Source organism: Poromitra crassiceps, assembly GCF_964638095.1.
Source record: "Poromitra crassiceps genome assembly, chromosome: 1".
NCBI classification, from domain to species: Eukaryota; Metazoa; Chordata; class Actinopteri; order Beryciformes; family Melamphaidae; genus Poromitra; species Poromitra crassiceps.
Genome location: NC_139623.1, coordinates 85,905,665 through 85,930,993, shown reverse-complemented (window position 1 = coordinate 85,930,993; position 25,329 = coordinate 85,905,665). Strand labels below are relative to the sequence as shown.

Genomic DNA, 25,329 nt, shown 5'->3' with positions numbered 1-25,329 from the left:
TAAGCCTGCATTGAACAAACTAGCGGGTGGAATTTGCTGCCTTTCTTTTTTTTTATTAAAGGACGGCTTTACCGTGGGGAATATGAATATATATCAATCTCACGCCCCTAAGGTTTTAGAATCCGTTGAAATATTTTGAAATTGGAGCTTCACTGCCTGACCTATCAGGCATCTCTCACATTTTTAGGGAAGCCGGATGACGCGTTACGCGTCACCCGGCTTCCCTCCCCGCTTGCGGAACTCGAGCGCCTATGAACTACAAGTCTTGTGAGCCATGGTCCCGCCTCTAGAGGTCCTCCACGCCCCTTCAGAGCTCTCGACGAAAAGCAAAAGGCAGCCATCTTGTTCACCCGCATAGCATACTGTAGCTAGGTTAGCTTTCCATAGCTCCTTGCCAAGAGACCATGGCCCCTATCGTTGCATCGGCGCAGTTTCTAGGCCGAGCGGCAGGCGCAGATCAAAGCAGTGGGCGTGGAAAGGCGCACTTGATATCGTCGTGCTGGCGCTAGATGCAGCCCAAAGCATTACAACCACGCCTTTTAGGCGTAAAATTATGCACCGTCATGCTCATTGGATAAGTGCAATAAACGAATCGCACGCTTGCCTTTTTAGCTCCAATTCCAGTGATCCCGCAAAACCAGACGAAAGCCAAACGCTCTGCCCCCCCCCCCCCTCCCTTCATCCAGCCTGTCTGTCTGCATTATAGGCTATTATTCCATATTATTATGCTTCTCAAACCAATCTAACTGCAGTTTCAATACTGCAAGCATGTAAATACGCTACACTATAGCAAGATCAAAGTGAAAATAATGTTCTATGCATCAGCTAGAAAAATATAGCCTATTAGATTGGTGAAAGTTTGTCCAGAAAGATATCATTTTCTCTTGCCTGCTGCAGGAAGGATGATGCACATAAATATACCCTACATTATGTCAAGTCATTGCATAAATGTGTTTTTATTGTAAAACTAAATGTGAAATAGGGCCTAAATGTGAAATATTGGAGGGACATCACAGTATAGCAGATGCCATTAGAAGCGCGTTCCGAAGCGCGTTCCGCTGTTACTTCTCTAAATCACGTTAACTCGACAAGGGGTATATATATGCCCAGGAGGACATATATGTTTCACATAGGGTGGTGTTTTCATTTCAAGTTTTATTTGGTCCAATATTGAAATGTTGACAATGGCAGGCTGTGTTACCATTACACATTAATTTAGAACTACCTTTTATATCTATTTTGGCTCATTTGGTGGCTATTTAGTAGCGAAATGAAGAAACACAATGCATGCTGGGAACTCAGAGAGAGAGAGAGAGAAGGGTGACAGAGAAGAAGCAGTGAAGGTACAGAATAGGCGTGCTTTTCAAAAGCGCAAAGCGCTAAATGTACGCCAGCTCCCAAGATATCACTAGGCTGGTATTTAGCGCCGACACGCCCACTTTGGGACTGCGCCACGCCCATTCGGCCTAAAGCGCATTTGGCAGCCTAAAGCCTATTGCTATCTTGCCGAAACAGGCGCAAGGCACGTTTTTTTGCGGTTAAGGCCCGTAATAGCGCCGATGGCCTGTGGGAGAATAGAGCCCCTTATCTCTGGAACGGAAGCACCAAAATACACGGGACTGGCGGCATTGGAAAGCTCGTCAAATTTTACATCTAGTAGTAGGTGAGTTGAAGTAACGAAATCAACGCTGAGCAATGTACCCATTTTTACACATTTTTACAGAAAATAGTTACAACATCAGATGCGCGTAACTCCTACGAAAATGCCTTAAAATGCATGAATTTTTTTTTATGAAGACATCTCCCGACATATATACTACCGTTTACATTTGGTGCAATTTGGAGGCAATTTTATTTTCGATTTATTTCTTCTTCTTTGTATCTTTTATTGTCGAAGCCTTCTTCTTCTTCTTTGAGTTTTATGGCGGTTGGCAAACATATATGTGCATTACCGCCACCTACTGGAGTTTGATATCAGCCAAATGCCTGAGGGGTGGGCATGAAAACGAAGGCCACGCGAGCCCAGTGCATTGTGGGAAATGTAGTATTTCGGGTCCCCGCACCCGCCCCTCCCCTCCACCACCCCCCCCCCTCCACACAGAGTGGATTTCTGGTGATATCTCTGGCGGGAAACAACCAATTTCAAAAATTTCAACGGATTCGAAAACCTTAGGGGCGTGAGATTTAATATATATTCATATTCCCCACGGTAAAGCCGGCCTTTAAGCATCAGGCCGTTTTGCCAGAAATCTGGGGGGGTTAGTTCTAGGGATGGGCATTTCTAGCAAAAACACTATTCGAAATTCGCTGGCCAAAGTCGACTTTTAATCGAAATTCGAAAATAAAAATAAAATGTAAAAAAAATTAAAAATGTATTTTTTTTTTTTTTTTTGTGAGTGAAATGTTGCATTGTCTCCCCTGATTCTAAGTATAGTCGAATCGCTTGGTTTGAGCAAGTAAAACAATTTTTATAAGCATTTTAAGCAAGGTTTATGGAAAAATGAATGGCGGATGAAATCCCATGAAGAGGGAGAGGTTGCTTATAAAAATTGTTTTACTTGCTCAAACCAAGCGATTCAACTATACTTAGAATCAGGGGAGACAATGCAACATTTCACTCACAAAGGAAAAAAAGAAAAAAAAAAAGTTTTTTTTTTTTTTTTTTTTTTTTCAATAAACGAATTTCGAATTTCAATAATAAAAGTCGACCTTGATAATAACAATGATTATTCGAAAATTCGAAATTCGATGCCCATCCCTAGTTAGTTCCCCTTTAAAGAGCATATGGGAAGCCTGTTTTATGCCTGCACACACTTTAAAGAGCATGTGAAGCCTGTTTTATACCTGCACACACGTTAAAGAGCATGTGGGAACCCTGTTTTATACCTGCACACAATTGAAGCTGACAAATCAGAAGAATTGCATACCACTGTTTCACACCCCAGCCAAATGTCTTAATATAACTAGATCAGCAGCTTATTCTTAACTAACAGATGAGTGGCATATTGAAGCAAATTGTGCACTGCATGCTTTAGTGCACCATAAGCTAATGTCGTAACTTTTTTGCTTTCATTATTATTACCAGCGCTATTCCTGCTGCGGTCTCATCGCCTCGTTCCATGTTTGCCAATGCAAGTCATTTATTATATCACCCTTCTCCATCTTTTTGTTCTTGTGGACCGATTTTGTCTCGGGGACTGACGAGCAACGCCGCTGTCACCGTCAAGGACCATTTAACACTGCAACATAGCCTGTGTTTATATCAGCTTACCAGCTCCGGGGCTGCTCATAAACATCTTATCAGGCCCCAGCCTGGAGTTGGAAAAAGCGGCATTATACTATAATACCCTCTAAACCTCCAAGCAATGCACCCCACTGACATAAACCAATTACAGTGTAAAAATAATAATACTTGCCTTTGCTGACCATGGCTGTTTTGGAAATAATTTGACTATGATGGAATCTATTTTTACATGTTCATAATGTGATTAAATCTGCTTATTTTGCCCATAGTAAGAAGAAAATACAGGGCAGCAGGGCAAGGAAGGATTATCTCATTACATCAAAACCTGAATCTTACTTTAAACAAGAACATGGGAGGTGGGGGGGGGGGGCATCACTTATTGATAGAGCTGGGTATTGGTTTGAATTTCAAGAATCGATTCGATTTCGATTCACAAGGGTGCGAATCGATTAATCCCGATTCGATTCATTTCAATATCGATTTGGTTAGTGATACCAAAACGTGTTTTTTGAGCTGTAACCTGAATTACATGACTGTCCAGTTATGTAACACAGGGGTTCCCAACCTTTTTTGCGCCAAGTAGATACATGGGGAAAAAAGTTGCGGACTGGTTGTTTGTCAATTTTAATATATTTACTCACCAGGTGGTGACAAAGGGTAAATAACAGCCTTTTCATCTGTCAATAAAGACACTTTCACAATTATGCACAGTGATTTGATTTCAGCTTATATAATTTCTAAAAGTAGATATTAATAATCAAACATTTCCATTTATGTAGCCTACAGTATTTGTTTTTGTTTCAACTACAAACATAAATAAACGTCAACTTGAAACTATGTTTCAACTACCACACACAGCATAATATTTTAGCCTATGTTTATTAAAAAAAAAAACGAGGATTAAAATAAAATAAAAATCGATTAAAAATCTGAGAATCAATTTCTTGAACCCAGCCCTACTTATTGACACTGATGATCCAATCTTGGTCATTTCAAATAAAAGTAAGTCCACACCACGACAACTCAATAGTTGTGTCTGTAGCCTAATATTGATTGGAAACAAGGCTGGTATGCCGGTATGAAAATCACAGAGCTCAGAGGAGAGACTTGCCTACGGTCTTCTTTGTACCACTCGAAATCTGCTCTTGGGACAGCAGAGGCTTCGCACTGTAGGATTCCTTTTTGTCCCACCGGAGTACCCGTGCCTCTTGCGTTGGAAATGAAGGGAGGATCTGTGGGACGGATCACAAAGACAAATATGTTTTACAAAAGCATAGAGTCATGTGACCGCGGTATTGCGGTATTGCCGTAATGCGCTTAGCGTCACAGCCATAGTATACTCTACCGTGTGGTTGAGCTCATTACCTAACATGTCAGTAATTACATGTGAAATAACTTCACAGGTTTTCATGGCGCTAAGTGGCTGGATGGAAAAAATTAGACGTTCTCATCTGTCTGTCAGCCGCTGCAGTCCATTGTACTCGCGGCTCACACAAGTTGAGGGTGTGTGTGTTGCAGATAGAAAATTGCAAAATAGATTTACAATCCTAATTTGCTACTTATAGGATTCTGAAAACGTGAGCATTTAAAGCAGGGGTTCCCAACATTGGGAATATCAGCAGTGACATGATCAGTGACATCATACATTTAACAGTATCCAGGGGTGTAGTGGTAAATACAGAGGTGGGTCAACTATCCAGGGTGAGTCGTTTCCCCTCATTGGTTGATACAGTTGATCTAAAAATGAGTAAACTCTCTGCCTCATTTCAAAGAGGTGGGTAAACTGCATTATGTTATGTGTGTTATGCAATAGTTTTCACTCTTACAGTTGACGGTGACTTGCACTGTCCTGACATCAGGGGCTGAGATGTCATTGGAAGCGATGCATTCATACGATCCTGACTGCTCTTTGGTGATGGCTGCCAACTCCAGATGTTCCCCCTCAGTGACAAATTTATACGTTCCTGTGGAAAAGGAAGGGGACAGGGGAGGAGATGCATCAGTACTGTAAATGAATGGCAACAACATTCATAGAACATATTGATTCCGGCACAAGTAACACCACATCGTGATCTACAGAGTGGCCTGATGAGGAAGATGATCACATTTACAAGTAACCTAGCTAATTAGAGCAACAGGAACATTGGGACAGAAATAGGTGCAGAGTTTTTATTCCGAACAGAATACCGGTCAAAAAGAGAGCATTGAAAGCCAGAAAAATCAGCACCTCCTCCCTACTCCCCACCCACTTACATGTAAAACACACACACACACACACGCGCATGCACGCGCACGCACTCACACACGCACACACACACTTTTGTCTCTTGTAAAAAAAACTTTTGTAGAGTAGAAAGGGAGCAAACATTAAACATTCCACGGCGACACTGGTCTTTGGGTAGAAAAAACACCAACATGTTTCTGCTCACACAGGAGCCTTCATCATTTTCCAATTGGTGAAATCCCAATCTTTGGTTCAATTTCAATTTGCACAAACCACAAGATATTCACGGGGAACACAATATCCTTTCTTTACCGATGAACTGTTAAGATACCCATACTTCCCTTCATGTGATACATGCACACTGAACAGATAAGGGAAATTTTGCCACTGCCCCTGTCAGAGATCTTGATAATAAGATAGAATCAACAGACTCCAGCAGCAGTCTGTCCCCAAGTATATGGAAACTGCTCTATATGCCTCCAAAAGGCAACTAGCTCAAGGCATGCACATATTATACAAAGAACATCCACTAATTGCGTTGAAACAAGCCCACTTGAGTAACAGCACAAATGAGCCCCGACACAAGCCATGTTAAAAGCATGTTGGAGTGACAGGCCATGTTAAAAGCATGTTGGAGTGACAGAAAGACCTTAAGCTACGGCTGCGTGGGCGGAGCACTAATCCCAATCACTAGAAATGTCAATCCAGCAATATCTCTACATTAGCATAATATCATTATGTTCTCTCCAAATCCTGCAGACTCTATTGCAGCTGGCTGGGGATTCACTGAAAAGGTTGTGGGCTAGGGATAATCAGCTTGTTGCATATAACCATGGGAAGTGCTAGCACAGGTAATTACACATTTTCATCATGGATAACTATATTAGGCAAACTGAGGGTGACAAAGTGGTGTTGAGTTACTGCGTTATTTTATGATTGCAGAGTGTGACTGCTTTAATGACGGCCACGGATGGCAGGTTTGCTTTCAAAACATAATCTCATTCATGATTACATGCCCAGTATTGTCATCAGCATTGTAATATACTGGGTTAACTTTCGCTTCACTGTGCCCCTAAAATCTACACAATATCATCATCAGTAAATAAATGGGAGCTAGGGCTCTGTCTGTCTGTCTGTCTGTCTGTCTGTCTGTCTGTGTTTCTCTGTCTGTCCCTGTCTGATGTCATGAATCCCACTGATGACCTCATCAGTGATTTCATAAATCCCACTGACGACATCATCAGTGATGTCATAAATCCCACTGATGACTTCATCAGTGATGTCATGAATCCCACTGATGACATCATCAGAGAGACTGCGGGAGAGGGAGAGAGAGAGAGAGAGAGAGGAGAGGGAGGGAGAGAGAGAGAGAGAGAGAGAGAGGGGGAGAGAGACTGAGGGAGAGGGAGAGAGAGGAGAGGGAGAGGAGGAGAGGGAGGGAGAGAGGGAGACAGAGAGAGGGGGGAGAGACTGAGGGAGAGAGAGAGGGAGACATTGTGCGTGCGCCAATAGGGCAGGCAAGGCCACACAGCAGCCGAGCTGCGGGCAAGGCCGCGCAGCCGTCGAGCTCCGAATGCGAGCTCGCGAGATGCCTAGTGATATTAAAAGGATCATTTGTTTGTGCTTTGTTTTGCTGCCTTGTGTTACATAATTGTGTTATATGGCTGATTGTTGATCAGTTAGATCCAGTTAGGCTCTTTCTCTGTAAAGCCCTTTGAGCCATGCTGGTGATGCAGGGCTACATGAACAAATTAACTTGAATCATTTATCACATTTCACCATATAAGTAAATAGTATAATAATTAGTTAATGTTCTCTGAAATGCTGACTTTCAAACTCTTTCTCTAGAAACCAACACATGTTATTTTGTTGACACTGTGGCTCCTCTAACATACTTTTTCCTCTATTCACCCTATTTTTAGGCTATCTATAGAGCTAGCCTGAAGTATCGTACTCAACCCATGTTAAATTACAGGGACTTGGGAAAGCTATGGCAGCACAGCTTCAACCATACCGTCATTGAGTCTTTTTCCAGTCAAAAACCAACAGATGCTTCAAAAAAGCATATGGTAATCCTGTTCAGTACTCCTGCAACTCAACTTTAGGTGTCAAGACAGTCAGGAAGATGCATCTGGTTTAAGATTATTTTTGTCTCTGAGACAATTTCGCAATCCAAATGACCTTTTCTCTCTGCGGAACAATCATCTCTTGTCTAGTTTGAATTCAAAAGTGTCTAACCTGATTACAAGTGCCAAGGATGGCGGCAACCTCACAAGGATCCATGTTGGAGTGAAACTCCATCTGTTAGTTTTTGTCACAATAATTGGTGAAGAAAGAAGCTAACAGTGTATGGGTTTTATCAACTTGATGCTGATTCCCACTCAACCTGCTTAGATATGTGCATCTATATGTGCTCATTACAGCATTGTTACCAGTGATAGTGTCAGAGGTCAGCTTACAATTTTAGAACAACCCAGAATTGAATACAATAGAATCAATACTCTATTAATTCCTGAGGATGAACTGTGTTGTCACACAGCAGCTGGTACAGTATTACATCAACAGCATGTATTGTACAAGATGATGCAAGCAATGCAGGTCCAAGCAATGAAACGGTGCCATATGACATGAACAGACGTGGCTACAATGAAACAATCCATTGATCAATCAATCAAAATGACCCTGGTGCCCAATATAAGGAAATACCAGAATCATCATCACACATTACTCTGGACAATGAATTTAAAAACAATCACCATCATCATCAGCACCCACCATCAGTGGCCTGCTATGATGATCATAAGTCCAGCACAACATCAGTGTCAGTATAGCATGACTGGATAACTAATAAGAGAGCCATTAAAGTACCGGATGGCAGCCGGCACAAATGAGCATCTAAAAGCACTCGGTGGAGCACCACGGCAATATTAGCCATTAGCTTAAGGAGCTCTGCTGCCTAGACAGCACTCTGTGCAGTTTTGTAGACAGATTAGTGCAGCTCAATTACAAGCAGGGCAGTAGAAAAGACCAAAGATTTGTGAGTGTAGAAATGTCCGGCAGAAAGCAATCAACAGGTCCTCTTCACAACATTAAAATAACTTATTAAAAACCAGTGTCCAAGACACACTGTTTTGACTTTTCAGGTAGCCAATGTTAAACAAGGTCCTTACATTACGTAATGTGCCACCATAATCACCATGATATATTAAACACAACCCGTTATGCTAATGAGTCCCTTAATTAAGCTAATTCATGCATTAATTAACACATTTCTGTCAAGATAGTCTTCACATAACATGTGGGCTGCATTAAGCAATTTAAGCATTAAGGAGTTATGGTTTCAATAAAATCAGCTTGTCCTCATACATTTTTTAATGTTTGTACGAAGGTGAAAAAGACAGACAGACAGACATAATGAGGCCATTTACACCTGGCATTAACATGCATTTTCTGTTATCAGATTGCGATCAGATTGTGCTTAAACACTTGAAAGTACAGGTGTAAATGCCCCCAAGACACATTGAAGACGCATTGCAATCTGATCGGACAAACCACATCCGGAGGTGGTCACATGTGTACACATTGAACACAAATGTAAATGCAATGCATCCTCTCAATCTGCATACAGCATCTGTATGCGGATTAAGAGGACACCCATTTTGGGTGATCAAATTGGAATCAGATTGCAATCTGATCACCCAAAACGTATGTTAACGCCAGGTGTAAATGAAATCAGGGTAATGTGGTCAAGCACAATCTGATTCCAATCTGATGGCAGAAAATGCATGTTAATGCCAGGTGTAAATCGCCTCAATGTCCTGCATAGCTTGTACTGTACCATCATGGAGGGACACAAAAATGGCTTTTAACTTGGGCTATCAGAGCAGAATGCCTTACACTTCTTTTGTTTTTTTTAATACAAATAGTCCAATATTTTCACTGCCTTGTGATGGAAAGGTTATTATTATAATTGATATGCTTTTCTAAAATGCACACTTTCACCGGCAGGTAAAAGTGAAAAGTTGCCAATTCCAATCTCGCAATGACTACACAGCAACATGCACTGGAATAATGTCTGAGCAACATTTTTCAGAGTATACACAGGTTTTTGCCTCAACCAGCACTCTAAAGAGACTGCTCCAAAAGCCTAACCATGTGTTCGATTTTTCACTTCATTGTTATCCGACACAACTGTGTGCTCTGTGCACAGCAGTCAAATTCTGCTCCAGCATTTTGCTGGCAGAGGCAGGAAAGAACAAGCAAACCCCAACAGACTCTGGCATAGAGAGACTGGCTCTGTGATCTGGGAATGGAGTTACATGCCATTTCATCTGCCTGTGCACTTTCACACCCAAATCCCACATTATCACATTTATCTGTGGAGGCCTATAGACCCATTTCACAGCAACCATTTTGAGGTGGTAAAGCAGGAAGTAAAGCAGTGTAACCAATACCATTAATGATGGTTCCATTCCATTTAGGTGTTCCAGTGCCGGGGCCCTCATTAGTGTTATTGGTTACACCTGCTTTACTTCCTGCTTTACCACATCAAAATGGTTGCTGTGAAAAGGGCCTATCGATTAAAAAGCGCAAAGAAAGAAAGTATGAAAAAAAGAACAGTAATGATCTTATTTTACTAGTTGGAATCTGTTGTTTTAATGGGATGCACATGAAGGTGTTGTAGTGATAGTCCGATTGCAATTCCCATCTAAATACAAAGAGGGTAATTTAGCTTAAAAACACACTATTGCCTTCATGATTGACAGGCAACAGTTCAGGAGGTGAAAATAAAAAAAGCATCAGTCCAAAGTATGTTTAAGAGCTCTCCTTTTTCTTCTTTACTTGCACAGAAAACCGATGAAGCTGTACAAGGCCTAAGCTCAAAAACAGAAACAGAAGTTGCAGGAGGCAGTCATAATCAGAGACATGTAATAACCACCCATAACATGAAATATAATTTGGACGGTACCATGAAGCAAGCAGTAGGGGTAGTCATCAACAGGAATGAGTCACTGACATTCTATAGCTATCATCAGCTATAAAGCTTTCATCCACTGTTTAAATATCTCCAAGGAGAGTTCAAGGTTTGGCAAGACTGTGCAAAACATGCAGGCCGTCCTCACAAGGAAAACAACATTGGTCGATTTTCAAGGTGGTATCGTCCTTATCGCTAGTACAACACAGGACAGTCCGCAGCCAGCCGTCCAGATTACTGGTGTGACCCGGCCAGACTCACTCGTACCGGAATCGGAGTCACAAACAGATGGAATTAAAATGTGTCAGATGGTGGTTTTGTACACGGGAGACAAAGCTACGGCTTCAGCAGAGTTCTGACTAACATTAGGTTGGCTGGCATGACAATGACATCTTAGCGTCTAATGTTAGCATCGCTAGCGGGATGCTAGCTAACTATCAAGCAAATTCTGGCATTATTAACGTTCGAAGGAAAACTCCGCACATCTCTCTTGGGGCAGGTGCGTAGGACAAGGATATAATTCACACAAAAATAAAGAGAGTCCCGCACACTGTCCAAACTTGCAAAAATAAATTTAATTGTAACGTTTCGGTCTCAGACCTTTTTCAAACAAATGGTTATGGGCATTTAGAAGCCATCTTAAATAAGGAGTGGCTGTTTTGGCTGAGCCAATCACAGCCCCACATGAGAGACAGGCTGAGAGGCATCACAATTTACACATCATCAATTAGCACACAGTGAAATACATTAACAATCATGTTTAGAAAATACTTAGATAGTATATAAATAAGGTGAGGTTCACACAGAGTACTCGGCTATGAGTCTGTATCAGGTGGGTCCCTGTGAGCCTCACAGGAGGAGTCAAAAAAGAGAGAGATCAACATTTACATTCAAGAGAATATTATAATAGTCTACAAAAATCAACAACAAATTACGGCTTATGTGTCGTTCCAGAGATTCCTATGGCAAAAAACAAACCCTGCAAGGACAAAATTAGTAAAAGTTATTAGAATACATAGTTCAATATAGAAAATATAGAAATTTTTTAAAAAATTTATAAAAGTAAGGAATAGAAGGGGATCATAGAAACATGTTAAGTAACAGTTCATCGTTTAGTCCTTTTGGTGCCAGTGTTTGAAGTGTGTGGATCCAGTGGGATTCACGCTGTTTTAACAGTCTATCAAGGTCACCGCCTCTGAGTGGCAAGGTGACCTGTTCCATACCACAAAAACGTAACGTGGAAATGTCATGGTGAGAGTCGTTGAAATGGATTGCAATTGGATAGTCCCGATCATTTCTACGTATTGTGCTTTTATGTTCACTGATCCTCTGTTTTAGTTTCCTGGTGGTCTTACCAATATAAGCCAGTCCACAGGGGCAGCGTATCATGTAACGTTACCAACATATAATTCAAGATCGCTAAAATGTGTTGTTGACAATATTGTAGCGTTCCTGGTATTTATGGAATCATGAGGCTTCTTGTTGGTACAGGGTTCTTTATTCACAGTTAGTTATCTTACAACTCTTGGCGGTTGCTACGCCCATAGCTAGCTAGCTGCTTTCTCCTTAGGCTGTTCATGGAGACTGCCTTCACGCATGCTCTGTCTGACACGAAGTTTTCCCCAAGCATAGTGTTCCCCCCCAGTAACACTCTCACACATCAGTTCCTAGCTGCAATCGAGACACTTCTATTGCACACCACATTACATGTAACTCTGGATCGCTACATATTCCCCGCCCAACAATAAGGCCAGCTCCCACGCTGGCACCACAACCAACACATATCCCCCTGTACCAAAACACACCCATAACTCGTCTGTCCCCCACATAGTCTCTCCTTTTTTTCTTAACACACTTTTTTCAAACACATTCCATCCCACCACCATATCTCATGCCATGTACATTTTCTTTCTTTTCTTTACAGCCATTTCAAAACCACCACCATCCTCTTTTTTTTTTTTTTTTTTTTTTTTATATAACTCAAAATCCCCCAAGTGTCCTGGAGCCCTTAGCTCTCTACGCGGCCGTGTTACTCCCTGTGATTCTGCCTGCGGGACCGACCCCGCCTGCAGTGTCTCTGAGACCTCAAGTCCCTGGGTGGTGGCCGTCCGGTCATAGCCGGACGCCCCTCTCCGTGGAAACAGATTCCTTCTCCCAGCGCGTCTAGGTGAGACCGCTGGGCGACTGAGATCTGGGGGAAGGATGCACCCCCCCCGGTACGGGGCCAACCTGTCCCGGTGGAGTACCTTCTTGCCACCAAGTGGCATCTGCACTCGGTACACCACCTCCCCCATTCTCTCCAGGACCCTGCATGGCCCTGTCCAGTGACAGTCCAGTTTAGGGCATCGTCCTTTCTTCCTCCGGGGTGCGTACAACCAGACCGACTCCCCCTCCCGGAAATGGTTTCCCCTCGCCCTCACATCATAGTTCCTTTTTTGTCTCATGCCCGCCTTTTCCAGCTGGCCTCGAGGCGAAGTTATGAGCGGACTCTAACCGGTCTTGCAGCCTCCTGGCGTACTCTCGCCCCGGGGGCGCATCCAGTGCGTCCGGTGGTTTGCCGAACGCCATCTCCGCTGGTGTCCGCAGTTCTCGGCCCAACATGAGCAGAGCGGGTGTGCAGGAGGTGGACTCTTGGGCGGCAGATCTGTAGGCCATGAGGATGAGGGGCAGGTGCGTGTCCCAGTCTCTCTGGTGCTCCTCGGTGAGGATGGCCAACTGCTTCTTCAGTGTCTGATTGAATCTCTCCACAAGGCCATCGCTCTGGGGGTGCAGTGCTGTGGTCCGCGTTTTTTTTATGTTCAGTTTCTCGCACATGGTGGCGAACACCCGTGACTCAAAGTTCCTCCCTTGGTCACTGTGGAGGGTCTCCGGTGCTCCGAACCTACTGAACATGCCCGCCACCAGTGCGTCGACCACCGTTCCCACCTCCTGGTCGGGCAGCGCGTATGCCTCTGGCCATTTTGTGAAATAGTCCATGGCGGCCAGGACATATCGATTGCCATTCTCCGTGCGCGGAAACGGTCCCATCACGTCCACCGCCACCCTCTCCATGGGAGCCCCTGCTGCTAGCTGTTGGAGCGGGGCGCGAGACTGGTTGTACGCTGTGCAGAGGTTGCAACGGTGGCAAAAGTCTTGTACGTCTCTCCTCATCCTCCCCCAATAAAAACCCTGCCTAAGGCGACGGAGGGTTTTATTTACCCCAAAATGTCCGGCCCCTGCAGTTCCATGGCAGCTCCTGCACACCGCCTCTCTCAACGTCGTCGGCACTACTTTCCGCCACTTGCTCTCTCCCGTCGCTGGCTCTTTCCAGGACTTCAGCAGCATCCCCGTTGCTCAAGCTCAGGGTTTCGAACTCTGACCACAGCCCCTTGGTTGCGTCGGTGGCCCCGGCCACCTCTTCCCATGGCGGCTTCTGGCCCTCTTCTACCCACTGCAGGACTGGCCACAACTCCATGTCGTTCTCTTGATGGGCCCTCCAATCTGCCGCTTCTGCCACCTGCAGCGCCTTGCACACTGGTCCGTCCCCCGTATGGTTAGGGCATATCCTCGCTTCCTCTTGGAGCTCTCTCTCCCTTCTTTCTCTCTTCTCACAGTACACACACCCTCTCTCTGCGCAGGGCCGTCGTGACAGGGCGTCTGCGTTGACGTGGCGCGCCCCTGCCTTGTGCTCTATGGTGAAGTTGTAGTCCGCCATCCTTTCTAACCAGCGGCACACCTGTCCCTCCAGCTCCCGGAAGGACCACAGCCACTGCAGCGCTGAGTGATCGGTCCGGATGGTGAACCGAGGCTGTCCCAGGAGGTAGTATCTGAAGTGCCGTAATGCTTCTACGACGGCGAGGAGCTCCCGGCGGGTGACGCAGTAGTTTCGTTCTGTTTTGTCAAACGTTTTGCTGAAGTATGCCACCACCCGCTCCCCGTCCGGCCCCGTCTGGGACAGCACGGCCCCCATACCCCCATTGCTGGCGTCAGTGTCCAGTAGAAACGGCAGTGTGGGGTCTGGTGCTCTAAGCACCGGAGACTCGGTCAGCGCTTTCTTGAGGGATTCGAAGGCTAGGTGGCATTCTGTCGTCCAGTGGAAGTCTGTGTTCTTTTCCTTCAGCCGGAACAGTGGCTCTGCGATTTTACAAAACCCCTTTACGAATTTCCTATAGTATGAGGCTAGCCCTATGAAGCTCTCGAGTTCCCCCTTGTCTCTGGGGGTGGGCCACTCCACGAGCGTCCGTGTCTTCTCTTCCAGGGTGCGGATGCCCCCCGCGCCGATGCCATGCCCTAAGAACTCCACCTTCCTCTTCATGAAGTGGCGCTTATCTGGGTGTAACTTCAGACCCGCCTCGGCTATCTTCTGCAGGACCTTTCGTAACGCCCCCACTGCTGCCTGAAACGAGCCCCTGTGTGTCAAGATGTCATCTAAGTACACGACGCATTCGGTTTGGGGAATGTCCCCCAGCAGCTTCTCCATTAGTCTCTCGAACGTTGCTGGTGCGTTGCACAGTCCGAAACTGAGTACTCGAAACTGCCACAGCCCCCTCTCGGTGGGGAAGGCGGTCTTTGGCTTGGCATCGTCGCAGAGGGGCACCTGCCAGTACCCGCTGCGGAGGTCTAGGGATGAGAACCAGGATGACTCCCCCACCGCATCTAACAGCTCCTCGATGATGGGCAGCGGGTACATGTCTTTCTTAGTCACGCTGTTCAGCCCCCTGTAATCTACGCAGAATCGCATCTTCGAGCTATTTTTCTTCTTTACCAACACCACCCCCCGATGTTGGGGTTCTAAACCCTCACTCTGGCGTTGATGCAATCTTCTCAGCACCGCTAACCTCTCGGTCTCCCCTTCCGCATGTAGCGGTGGCGGAGGGAAAGTGTTCAGAGGTGGGCCAGGGGCATGGTTTTGGGGAGGGGTTTGGTGCGGGGCAGGGCAGGGGTCTGGGTTGGGGGAGGGGCTTGGTGCGGGGCAGGGGCTTGGTTTGGGTGAGGGGCTTGGGTCGCTGGGTGGGGCCCGTGCTCAACCGTGACGTGGTATACAGTGATGCTATTGACGTTTGGTTGCTCCCCTGGAGCGGTGGGAGGGTGGCCCATCTGGACTACTGGCCCCCCTGCGAACGTCAGTGTGCTCTTCCCTAGGTCTACTGTGCATTGGTTTAGCGTCAAGTAGTCCTCCCCTAAGATACAGGGCCCCGCCATCTCTACTACCCATACTGGAAAGTTCACTGTCTGTCCCCCCACGGTTATCATCACGGACCCCCTTCCCCTCATCGGCATCAACTCACCAGATACTGTCCTCAGCAGCTGTGCCGCTGGCTGCTCCAGAAGCGCTCCCTCTGGCATCATGTTGGAGTTCACCAGCGTTGCCGTACACCCCGTGTCCACCAGGGCGACACAGTACCTCCCCTGCAGGTAGACTGGAACATGGCAGCCGTTCATCTTGCGCGGCCCGTTCTGCATGCTGACAGCTCCGGCGATGTCGTCTACTTCGGGGGAAGGCGGAGCCCCACCTCCCCGTCGCTGTCGATGGGCTCCCTCCCGCGATGACGTGGCTACGGGGAATATGACATCGGAGACCCGTCTCGCCCCTTCTAGACGGGCCCTGTGCCGTTTCCCTGGTTCCACGTTCTCCGGCGGCACTCTGCTTCCCGATGTCCGGGGCGCCCACAGCCCCAACAGATCATGCTCCCAGCCCCTCTGGTCCAGTTATAGTTCCGCGGGGTGGGCTGCAGAGCGGGGGTGGGCTGCAGAGTCGTGCTTCGGAGCAGTTGTTCTTTTAACTGCTGCACCGACTCGGACAGTTCTCTCACCATGTTGCCTTGCTCCGCTAACGCCGTCTTCCACGCTGGCTCTTCCTGCAGCGGGCTCTCTGCCGCCATTCTCACCATGGGGGCGGCTCCCCTCGTGCCGCTGCTCACGGCCCAACCCTCCACTGTCTCTCTTTCGAGCGCCAACTCCAGCGCTACCTCCAGTGTCTTTGGCCGTTTCAGCATTACCTGATCGCTTAGACTTCGCGGCACGATTGCCTGGATAAAGTAGTTTCTGGCCAACTCATCCAGCGACTCTGGCGGCAGCTGGCTGTATACGCGCTGGCTGAGGATCTCAATGTCTGTTGCCAGTGCCCGCAGCGACTCACCCGGTCATCTATGCCTGTTACACAGTTCCGCAAACCACGATGCCTTTCTCTTCGCATTGGCCGAAGCGCCTCCGCAGGGCCGCTATCACCACATCTAAGTCTTTTGTATCGGCCATCGCCGCCACGCACGTTATAGCCTCGCCCTCGAGGGACATCACAAGATGGCTGGCTCTTTCCTCTCTCGACCAGCCATTCATGTCCGCTGCCACGTTAAACATTGTGCAATATGGCTCCCACTCGCCTTTACCGTTGTATTTCGGTGGATTCACTTCCTTCTTGCCTCGGCGGGCGCCGTCCCGTGCCGCCTCGGTCCGCGCCATAGCTCCGTCACTGGCCCGCGGGCTAGCCTCGCTGGGCCGTGGAATAGCCTCCATGGCTACGGCGGCAATGTCGTCTGGCTCGGTCTTCACCCTCACCAGCACCCGGCTTTCCACTGCCTGCTCCGCTTCACTGGCCCGCGGGCTAGCCTCGCTGGGCCGCGGAATAGCTTCCATGGCTACGGCGGCAACGTCGTCTGGCTCGGGCTTTACCCCCACCAGCACCCGGCTTTCCACCGCCTGCTCCGCTTGGATCTCTGCAGGAGCGGCTATGTCTGCCTGGTCGTGCTCCTCTTCGGACGCCTGGCTGTCCGCCCGGGCTCTCTCTCTTCCCGCCTCTCGTCTGATTCTTCTCCGCTCTTTCCTCAGGAACTTCTTCACCATCTTGCCGACATGGAGGCAATATTCACCGCTTAACTTCCGACACCAATGTAGCGTTCCTGGTATTTATGGAATCATGAGGCTTCTTGTTGGTACAGGGTTCTTTATTCACAGTTAGTTATCTTACAACTCTTGGCGGTTGCTACGCCCATAGCTAGCTAGCTGCTTTCTCCTTAGGCTGTTCATGGAGACTGCCTTCACGCATGCTCTGTCTGACAGGAAGTTTTCCCCAAGCATAGTGTTCCCCCCCAGTAACACTCTCACACATCAGTTCCTAGCTGCAATCGAGACACTTCTATTGCACACCACATTACATGTAACTCTGGATCGCTACAATATGACTATGCTGTCTGTTAATGTTAGACCATCTAAGAGCAGCTATCTGCTACGGTTTTTCACTGTCTATCATTTCACAACACACTGGGATATGTCACTACACTAGTAATCACACAGTAACGTGAATGTTCACAATCATGACCACCATTACATAATGTTAGGCAAACTACAGATGACTAAATAAATGGTTAATGATAATTTAATGACAACAATAGCCAACTATTAACTCTTATCTGGTAAGACATTCATAGTGCATCATGAGAATGGTAGCCTACTTTAATTGAATTAAACGAAATTGTAATGTATCAGAGATTAATCATTGTGTCCTTAAATGTGCTCCTAACTTTTTCAATTTAGGAGCATAATGTAAGGTGATAATCACATCACAGACACCCAGTTCATAAATGCTGCAATACTTAAAATGCAAAGGCTTCCATCAATGGGCCATATGCTCAATCCCCACTGTGTTAACTCAGTTGGTGATAGTGACTTTAACATTTATTGACATGAAAATCTTTGTGCGTATCATTTAAGAAATTGCCAATATGTATGCAAAATGAAAAAGAAGGTAATGCTTAAAATATTATTGTGGTGCCAAAAGGCGTGGTGAAAAATTTGGGTGCACCTAAATTATGTGCTGGTGCACCTAAATTAAAAAGTAAGGTGCACCGGCGCACCTAGTGTAAAAAGTTAGTCTGGAGCCCTGTGTACATTATTATTACACTACCTGGGTGGTACATAGCTAATTCAATTTTCAGTAAATTATGTAGAGTATTGCAATATATCGCAATATGTATTGTATCGCAATGTATGATGAATGATACAATCGTATCGTGAACCATATATCGTGATATGTATCGTATCGTGAGGTCCTTGCCAATACCCAGCCCTACGGGGTACACATGTTAAATTCTGTCAATTTAAAAGATAACTATGCATGTCAAGAAAGTCGCAGTTTGTGGAATCAGAAAGACTACGCACAACCAGTTGCGTAAGTGATGTCTCCCTCGCCAGTCCATGTTGTTGATGGTGTGACGTATAATGTGTGACACGAGATGTAGTTGATTGACAAAACTAAACCTTTTCAGTTTCAGGACAAACTGAGTGTACCCCGTGGCACAATTCAAACGGGATAAAAAAAGTAACGTTATCTCTCCGTTCACAACCATTCATATTTTTCACACGCTGGTACAGGGAGAAAACCAGGAAGTGACGGTTCACTTTCGCTCTCTATTGAAATAGCTCACTGACAAGGGTGAAGGGCTGGGATTGGCGGACCGGCAACTTCTCCATTTGTCAACTGAGGGAGCAAGAGAGAGAGAGAGAGGCTGGTTTGTCAACTGAGAGAGCAAGAGAGAGAGAGAGAGGTGGGTTTGTCAACTGAGAGAGCAAGAGAGAGAGAGAGAGGCGGGTTTGTCAACTGAGAGAGCAAGAGAGGGGGGTTTGAGTCCCGACGTCGTCAGCTTTTTTTCTTCAATATTTTATTTTTCAATTTTTCTTGAACAAAACAAGAACAAGACAAACAGGCTCAGACACAGGAAAGGAAAGAAAAGCATACATGTAACATCGACACTCAATATTACAGTTTTGTAATATAATATGGTGCTATCAGCTACATAGCGTGCTTATGAGATGTTGCTTTTTCTAAGAGATGTTGTGTATGGGGTCCCATGCAAGAGGTCAATGAGGAACAATTGAGGAGCAAGTTGCCTGCCACGCCTAACCTCATCGAGGTAGGCTAGAAACGGGTCCCAAATAGTTAGCGTTTTTTAAAGTGAGTTGGTCCTTAGGGACCTGAGTCTCTCCATCCTTAACCACAATTGGAAAGAGGGTGAAGAGGGGGACTTCCATTCCTTCAGAATTTGTTTTTTGGTAACAGTTGTCCCCGACGTGGTCAGTTTTTAAACGTAACCCAAACCATAGTCTCAAATGGTCAGACTTACGTCAGCACACTTCCAGTGACGGAGGTCTGAATCATAAGTCAAATTTCCAGGTTCCACCATCAGGAAGCCTGCAGCGAAATCTGATGGGCTATTACGGAAGTACGGCATGGCGTACGTGGTACGGTTGCATCGGTCAATTCATATGTCTGTTGCGCTTTTTTTACTGCGAGATTACCCAACCCTAACCATAATCATAACCAAGTCATTCTAGCTGCCTAACCTTAACCAAGTTGTGTGTCAAGTTGCGTAAACTTAGTCAAGCTGTTTTTCAAATGAGCCACCGTAACGCGTTTCAGATTAACCGTGTCCCATCAGGGCTGTATTACTGAACGGGCCTACCGGGCCCAGGCCCAGGGGCCCGAGAGCTCAGGGGGCCCATGAGCTAGAGTCTCTTCGCAGGCCACCACAGGCGGCCTGCGAAGAGACTCTAACTGATGGGGCCCCTGAGCTCACTTCGCAGCTGAGACTCTAGCTTATGGGCCCCCTGAGCTCACTTCGCAGCTGAGACTCTAGCTTATGGGGCCCCTGAGCTCACTTCGCAGCTGAGACTCTAGCTTATGGGCCCCTGAGCTCACTTCGCAGGCGGCCTGCTAAGAGACTCTAGCTCAGGGGTGCCCAAATTCTTTCCCATGAAGGGCCAAAACTCAATCTGGGTGGAGGGCCGAGGGCCAAAAATAAACGTTGTGGAATTACATTAAAATGTATTGTGTTTTATAGAAAATTAACATTCTAAATCTAAAATAACATTTCAATATAATAATCTACTTTTTATCTGTTTGGTAATTGTAATAATTTGCAATTGGTTATATATATTAAAAAAAAAACATCTGCATTTGTGGGGAGCTTAAACATTTAATCAGTAAACACCCAGTTAAAAACAGTTGTATTTTCCACCTTTGTAATCAAGAGAGAAATTTGACTTAATTCACAACTTGAAAAATCCTCAAGGTACTTTGAAAAGCAGCTTTATTGTCCATCTTTTGTAAACAATTTGCCTTGACAATTTGCAGGGATGCAATCTCAGGAGTGAACACAGTATATATCCGCAGCCACATTCAGACACTGTTTCACAAAGTCACCACATGAAAAAGCGTGTCCATCCTTTGCAATCAGTGCAGATATCTGATAACTTGCCCGAGTTGCATTCTGGATAAAAAAAATCGGGGCAAAAAAAAAAAAAAAAAAAAATTTTTTTTTTTTTTTTTTTTTTTTGCGCTGTGAGGGGGGGCCCGTGAGGGGGGCAGGCCCAGGGGCCCGTGAAGTCATAATCCGTCTATGTGTCCCATGCGAGGCGTATCACCTGCATGCTCATATGTCGTTTTGGGAGTCATTGGAAATCGACTTAGGGCCTGTGTCCACCTGGCGTCTTTTCCTCAGGTCCAGCGTCTATTTTCAATTGTTTCCAATGGGAGGAGAGCGTATGCGAGCGCACACGGACGTGTAGAGAAAGTGCAGAGCGCCCAGCGTCTTTTTTCGGCGTTTTTGTGCGCCGACTCCCAGCGCTTCCAGCTGAAAATATTTTAACTTTTCAGAAAGACGCTGGTGTCGGCTGCTCCTTTTCTGGTAACTAATCATATGGAAAAACTATCGCAACAGAGACAGAACGGCTCAATTGTGGGAGCAGATCGGCTAGACACTTAATATTTCTGGTGAGTGTTGTGCTTACTGCTTTTAATAGCGTAGCCTACCTGTGTTGTTAACTTGCTAGCTGTCAGCTATCAAGCTGAACTAACGTTACTTGCAGACTGCTTCCTTGTATATTGTGCGCTGGGATCAGCATTCCCCAGCGCATTCCCAGCGTTTAACGTCGGAAAAAGACGCTAGGTGTACACAGGCCCTTATTCTGCGTTTTGGTATGAGGACGTGTGGCATGATCAAATCAACACCCCCTCTCCTCCTTGTCCATTAATCACACTGTGTAAGAGCATTCTCAGTGGGGATTTCTCACATGCAGGAACCCGAGTCTCATTCCTGGCCCGCAAACAGTGTGACCATGCAACAACTCAGCCCAGGAAGTACAGTGTTGTTCACAATGCAGCGAGATCCCCTTTAGGTTTCTCTCATCTTTGAAAAACTTGCCATCAGAGATGTGTGAGACAGGAAGTCACTTGCCTGGAAGACACTTGCTGTGAAGCCGTGGGGCTGCGGTGACGGAAGCCAGCAGGTAATTCTGGAGTTTGATGGTTCCTATCCATTGGAGGGCTCCGTGGTCAGACTCAGCTGAATTCTCTACCCAGCTGACAGCACTTGAAACGGTCTACGCTCCATTTGATGGCTAGACACTCCAGCTGCCCCGCCGAGTGTTGCGTCTCCCTCAGGGCTAGTTTCCTGCTGACATCGGCCACTGGCCTTTTCTCTTCTCGTTCACCTTGCCGTCACGTTCCACCAGCACTCCTGCCGGGGGCGTCAGATTGGCTGGTGAAGGGCACACTCAAGTGTGGTTGCATCTGCCATCATCTTTTATCTTTTTATTGATGACCTTCTTGGCCCACCTTCACTCTCCCTTTCACAGCTCCCTCTGGAACCGAGGACACTGCTGCAATATGGAGGCGAGTGTGACCATATCCTCTGGCACTGCCTGGTCCCCAAGGAGATGACTGGGTGCAGGCAATCCTGTTAACTGCCCCCTCCTCCTGACCGAGCACTGGCAACCAACTGTAGATTGCCCAATTGTAGATTACTCCACTTTCCCAGAATGGCACCACTTAGTACACTTCTGACAGTAAATGTAGGGTTAGAGTGTAAAATAGTCAAAGGAATGTAGCCAGCCATGTGACGGTGAAAGTGAAGAGAAAAGACAAAGCTACCTTTTCACCAAATGTAGGTTTGAGAGTCTTTGTTTGTTTCCTGTACTCAGTCACAAATAAAGAACTTGCAGGTGCAAAAGACCTTTGCTCAGCCACAAAAATGTTCAAAAATATTTCAAAATAACTTAATTTGAGCTATTTAGCTCCAAGGAGATAAACAGCCCTCCTCTTGTGTTGTCCACTAACAGAGCCACCTGATTGTCAGCACTGATGTAGAGCATGTGTACAGAGACGTGATGGTGCTATGGTCCAGGAGGCAGAGCTTTATTTAAAAGGTAGGGCAGCCTACATTGCATTGTATGTGCAGCTGTCTTTCCCCATATGCTGACTATGCAGTTGCGTAGGGCTTACCACCATTGTACAGGGCCCCGCATCCTTCTTTTCTCAAATAAATATATATATACAGTATATTTTCTTGTTTGTTACATTATTCACAGACATAAAACCGGTGAATGGTGCTGAGCCATAAGGGGCCCCCATGTCAATGGGTATCTGGTATGAGTGGATGGATTTGATTGGTGCAGCAGGTGCTGCAGCAGCTATCCAATCAATTATTATGTGCTATTTAATGATGACACAATGGTGCCTCTGACAACAAAATAACAAGTCAAGCTTCAAATCAGAAATAATGATTCAGATGTGTGTCATGGTGTTTAGAAGAACGACTGGGTTAGCCTTAGCTTTGTGTAGCTTTCGAAGATCTGCCTAGTTTGGTAATACTACTTGGAGCCTGCATAAACAGGGCATAAGTGTGTACAAAAAATACTAGGTTAGCCTTGTGTTAACATTTCTTTGGAAGTTTTACTTAGAGCCCCGCATACTGTAAACAGGGCCTAAGCATAGCGTGGAAATGCATTTAATTTATTTATTTATCTTCTTAGTGGTGAAGATAGAAGTGTTTCAGTTTTTGGATTTAACATTGCGTATTGATTTTTACTCCTATTGTCCCTGTAAACCCCCCCCCCCCCCCTCCCATTTTAAAGAGTCAATTAATATTGAAAATAACATTCAATAACTGGAAATATGCATAACACCAAAATAACCTTGGAAATATTATAAGCTTTTGAATTATAGCTGTTTCCTTTCCATAATTTAAGTGCAACTTAGTAAGTAAAAACATCGAAAATTTAGTAGTGAATACGGTGGGGAAAAAAGACCAGCTAGTTTTATCTCTGAGATAAAACAACAACAATAGTTTCACCTTTGATGGGCTGGCGGAGGGAGTTTTCCTCTTGTGAGCTCTGCTCTCCTCCAGTCTGTGCCAACCTGTTGTTCTGATACCCAGGAGCCAGGCACCACAAAGATATTCTTTTCTTTGAGTGACTGTGAGGTAAAATGGCACAACAAGAAGCCTAAATATAATAATTACTACATTCTTGATGCAAAACCTCCAGTTGTCTTAGCAACACATGGTGACCAATAGCAACCAAAGCTTGCAGTAGCCTGCACCTTGCACAGGAAGGACGGGATACAATAGCGGCTGTCAAACTATCACCAGTAAATGTTCACCTGTGTCAATTCAACCGCTACTGAACAAAAAGGAGACGCGGCAGTGGCATTCAGCTGACAAATACACATTCAGGGTGAATGCCCTGAATGGACGTTTTACATGGACGTTACGTTACCCCACGGACACTATTCTTACACCCCCCCCCAATATATGTCACCTTCAAGGAATTTTACTTTGCAATTCATAATAATAATAATTATTATTATTATCATCATCATAATATATATAAAATATCATGTTTTCGGCCGCGTCTGTCTGTCTGTGCGTCTGTCTGTCTATCTGTCTGTGTGTTCCTCCTCTCCTCTAGCTTGGCCTTCATGTATCTCGAGAACCGTTTGTCAGATCGACTTCAAACTTTGGGAGTGTGCTAAGGAGTAGGTGACGGAGTGCAGTGATCTGTTTTCGTGCAATTCGGCATAGTGCCACCTACTGGCAAAAAAGTTTATCTAGTAAAAATAGAGGAGGCACGCACATCCAACACAGTTAGGGTGGGTGCTGGATCAAAGAGCTACTTACAAGAGAAACAATGGATCCGCACACCACTGGAGCTCCCGTGTAGTATTTTTATTTTCTTTTTAAATCATGCGTGACGTTTCAACGTTTCGACGTTTTCTTCTTCAGACGCTTTCTTCAGACGCTGAAAGTGTCTGAAGAAGAGCCAACCGGCTCGAAACGTGATGATTTAAATGATTTAAAAAGAAAATAAAAATACTACACGGGAGCTCCAGTGGTGTGCGGATCCAGTATTTCTCAAAAAAGTTTATCTCAAGTCAACAACTTATCTCAACAATCAAGATCCTGGAACACTCAATTCACTGGAAAGTGATTTTAATAAGGTGCAGTGACTAACGTTTCGACACACAGCGTCTTCATCAAGACGCTATTATACCTTCCTGTTCTGAGAGCACCGACCTCCCACTGCGGAGGGACTGACGCGCAAGAGACTCCTTTTACATTATCTCAACAACCGTTTGTCCGATCGACTTCAAATTCGGGGAGTGCGCTGATGAGAACTTGACACAGTGGCAGTGCTGAATTTCGTACAATTCGGCACAGCGCCACCTACTGGCAACACAAAAAGTGGTTTATCTTGAGAACCGTTCATCCAATTGACTTCAAACTTGTTGAGTGTGCTGCTGGGAACTCGACATAGTGCAGTGCTGAATTTCTTGCAATTAGACAGCGCCACCTACTGGCAACACAAAAAGCAGTTTATCTCGAGAACCATTCATCCGATCAACTTCAAACTTGGCGGTGTGTTGCTGCTGGGAACCCCCGAAATTTCAGTGGTAAACTTTGTGCAATTCAACCTATAGACGGTTTTAACTTGACAACAAAAACATTCTAAATTGAACCCCCGCTCACTTCCTGTTGCAGTGTTTACTATGGACATAAAAGAAAAAAAAACATTCAAGTGCAGGACTGACCATTCCGTGAAAACCGTCTATACAGCTGAGCAGCGAAAACAAAAGTA

The 25,329-nt window shown here is 45.7% G+C and overlaps 1 protein-coding gene across 1 annotated transcript in view; it reads right to left on the bottom strand.

Annotated features, from left to right (window-relative positions):
- Positions 1 to 25,329, bottom strand: part of opcml (opioid binding protein/cell adhesion molecule-like) — a gene marked incomplete at both ends in the record, with an annotated part of 498,196 nt that overhangs the window by 7,732 nt on the left and 465,135 nt on the right. Inside the window, 2 exons of the mRNA XM_083639111.1 lie at positions 4,356 to 4,476; positions 5,071 to 5,208. Coding sequence (XP_083495237.1) covers positions 4,356 to 4,476; positions 5,071 to 5,208 — 259 coding nt within the window. The remainder of the gene's footprint in view (positions 1 to 4,355; positions 4,477 to 5,070; positions 5,209 to 25,329) is intronic.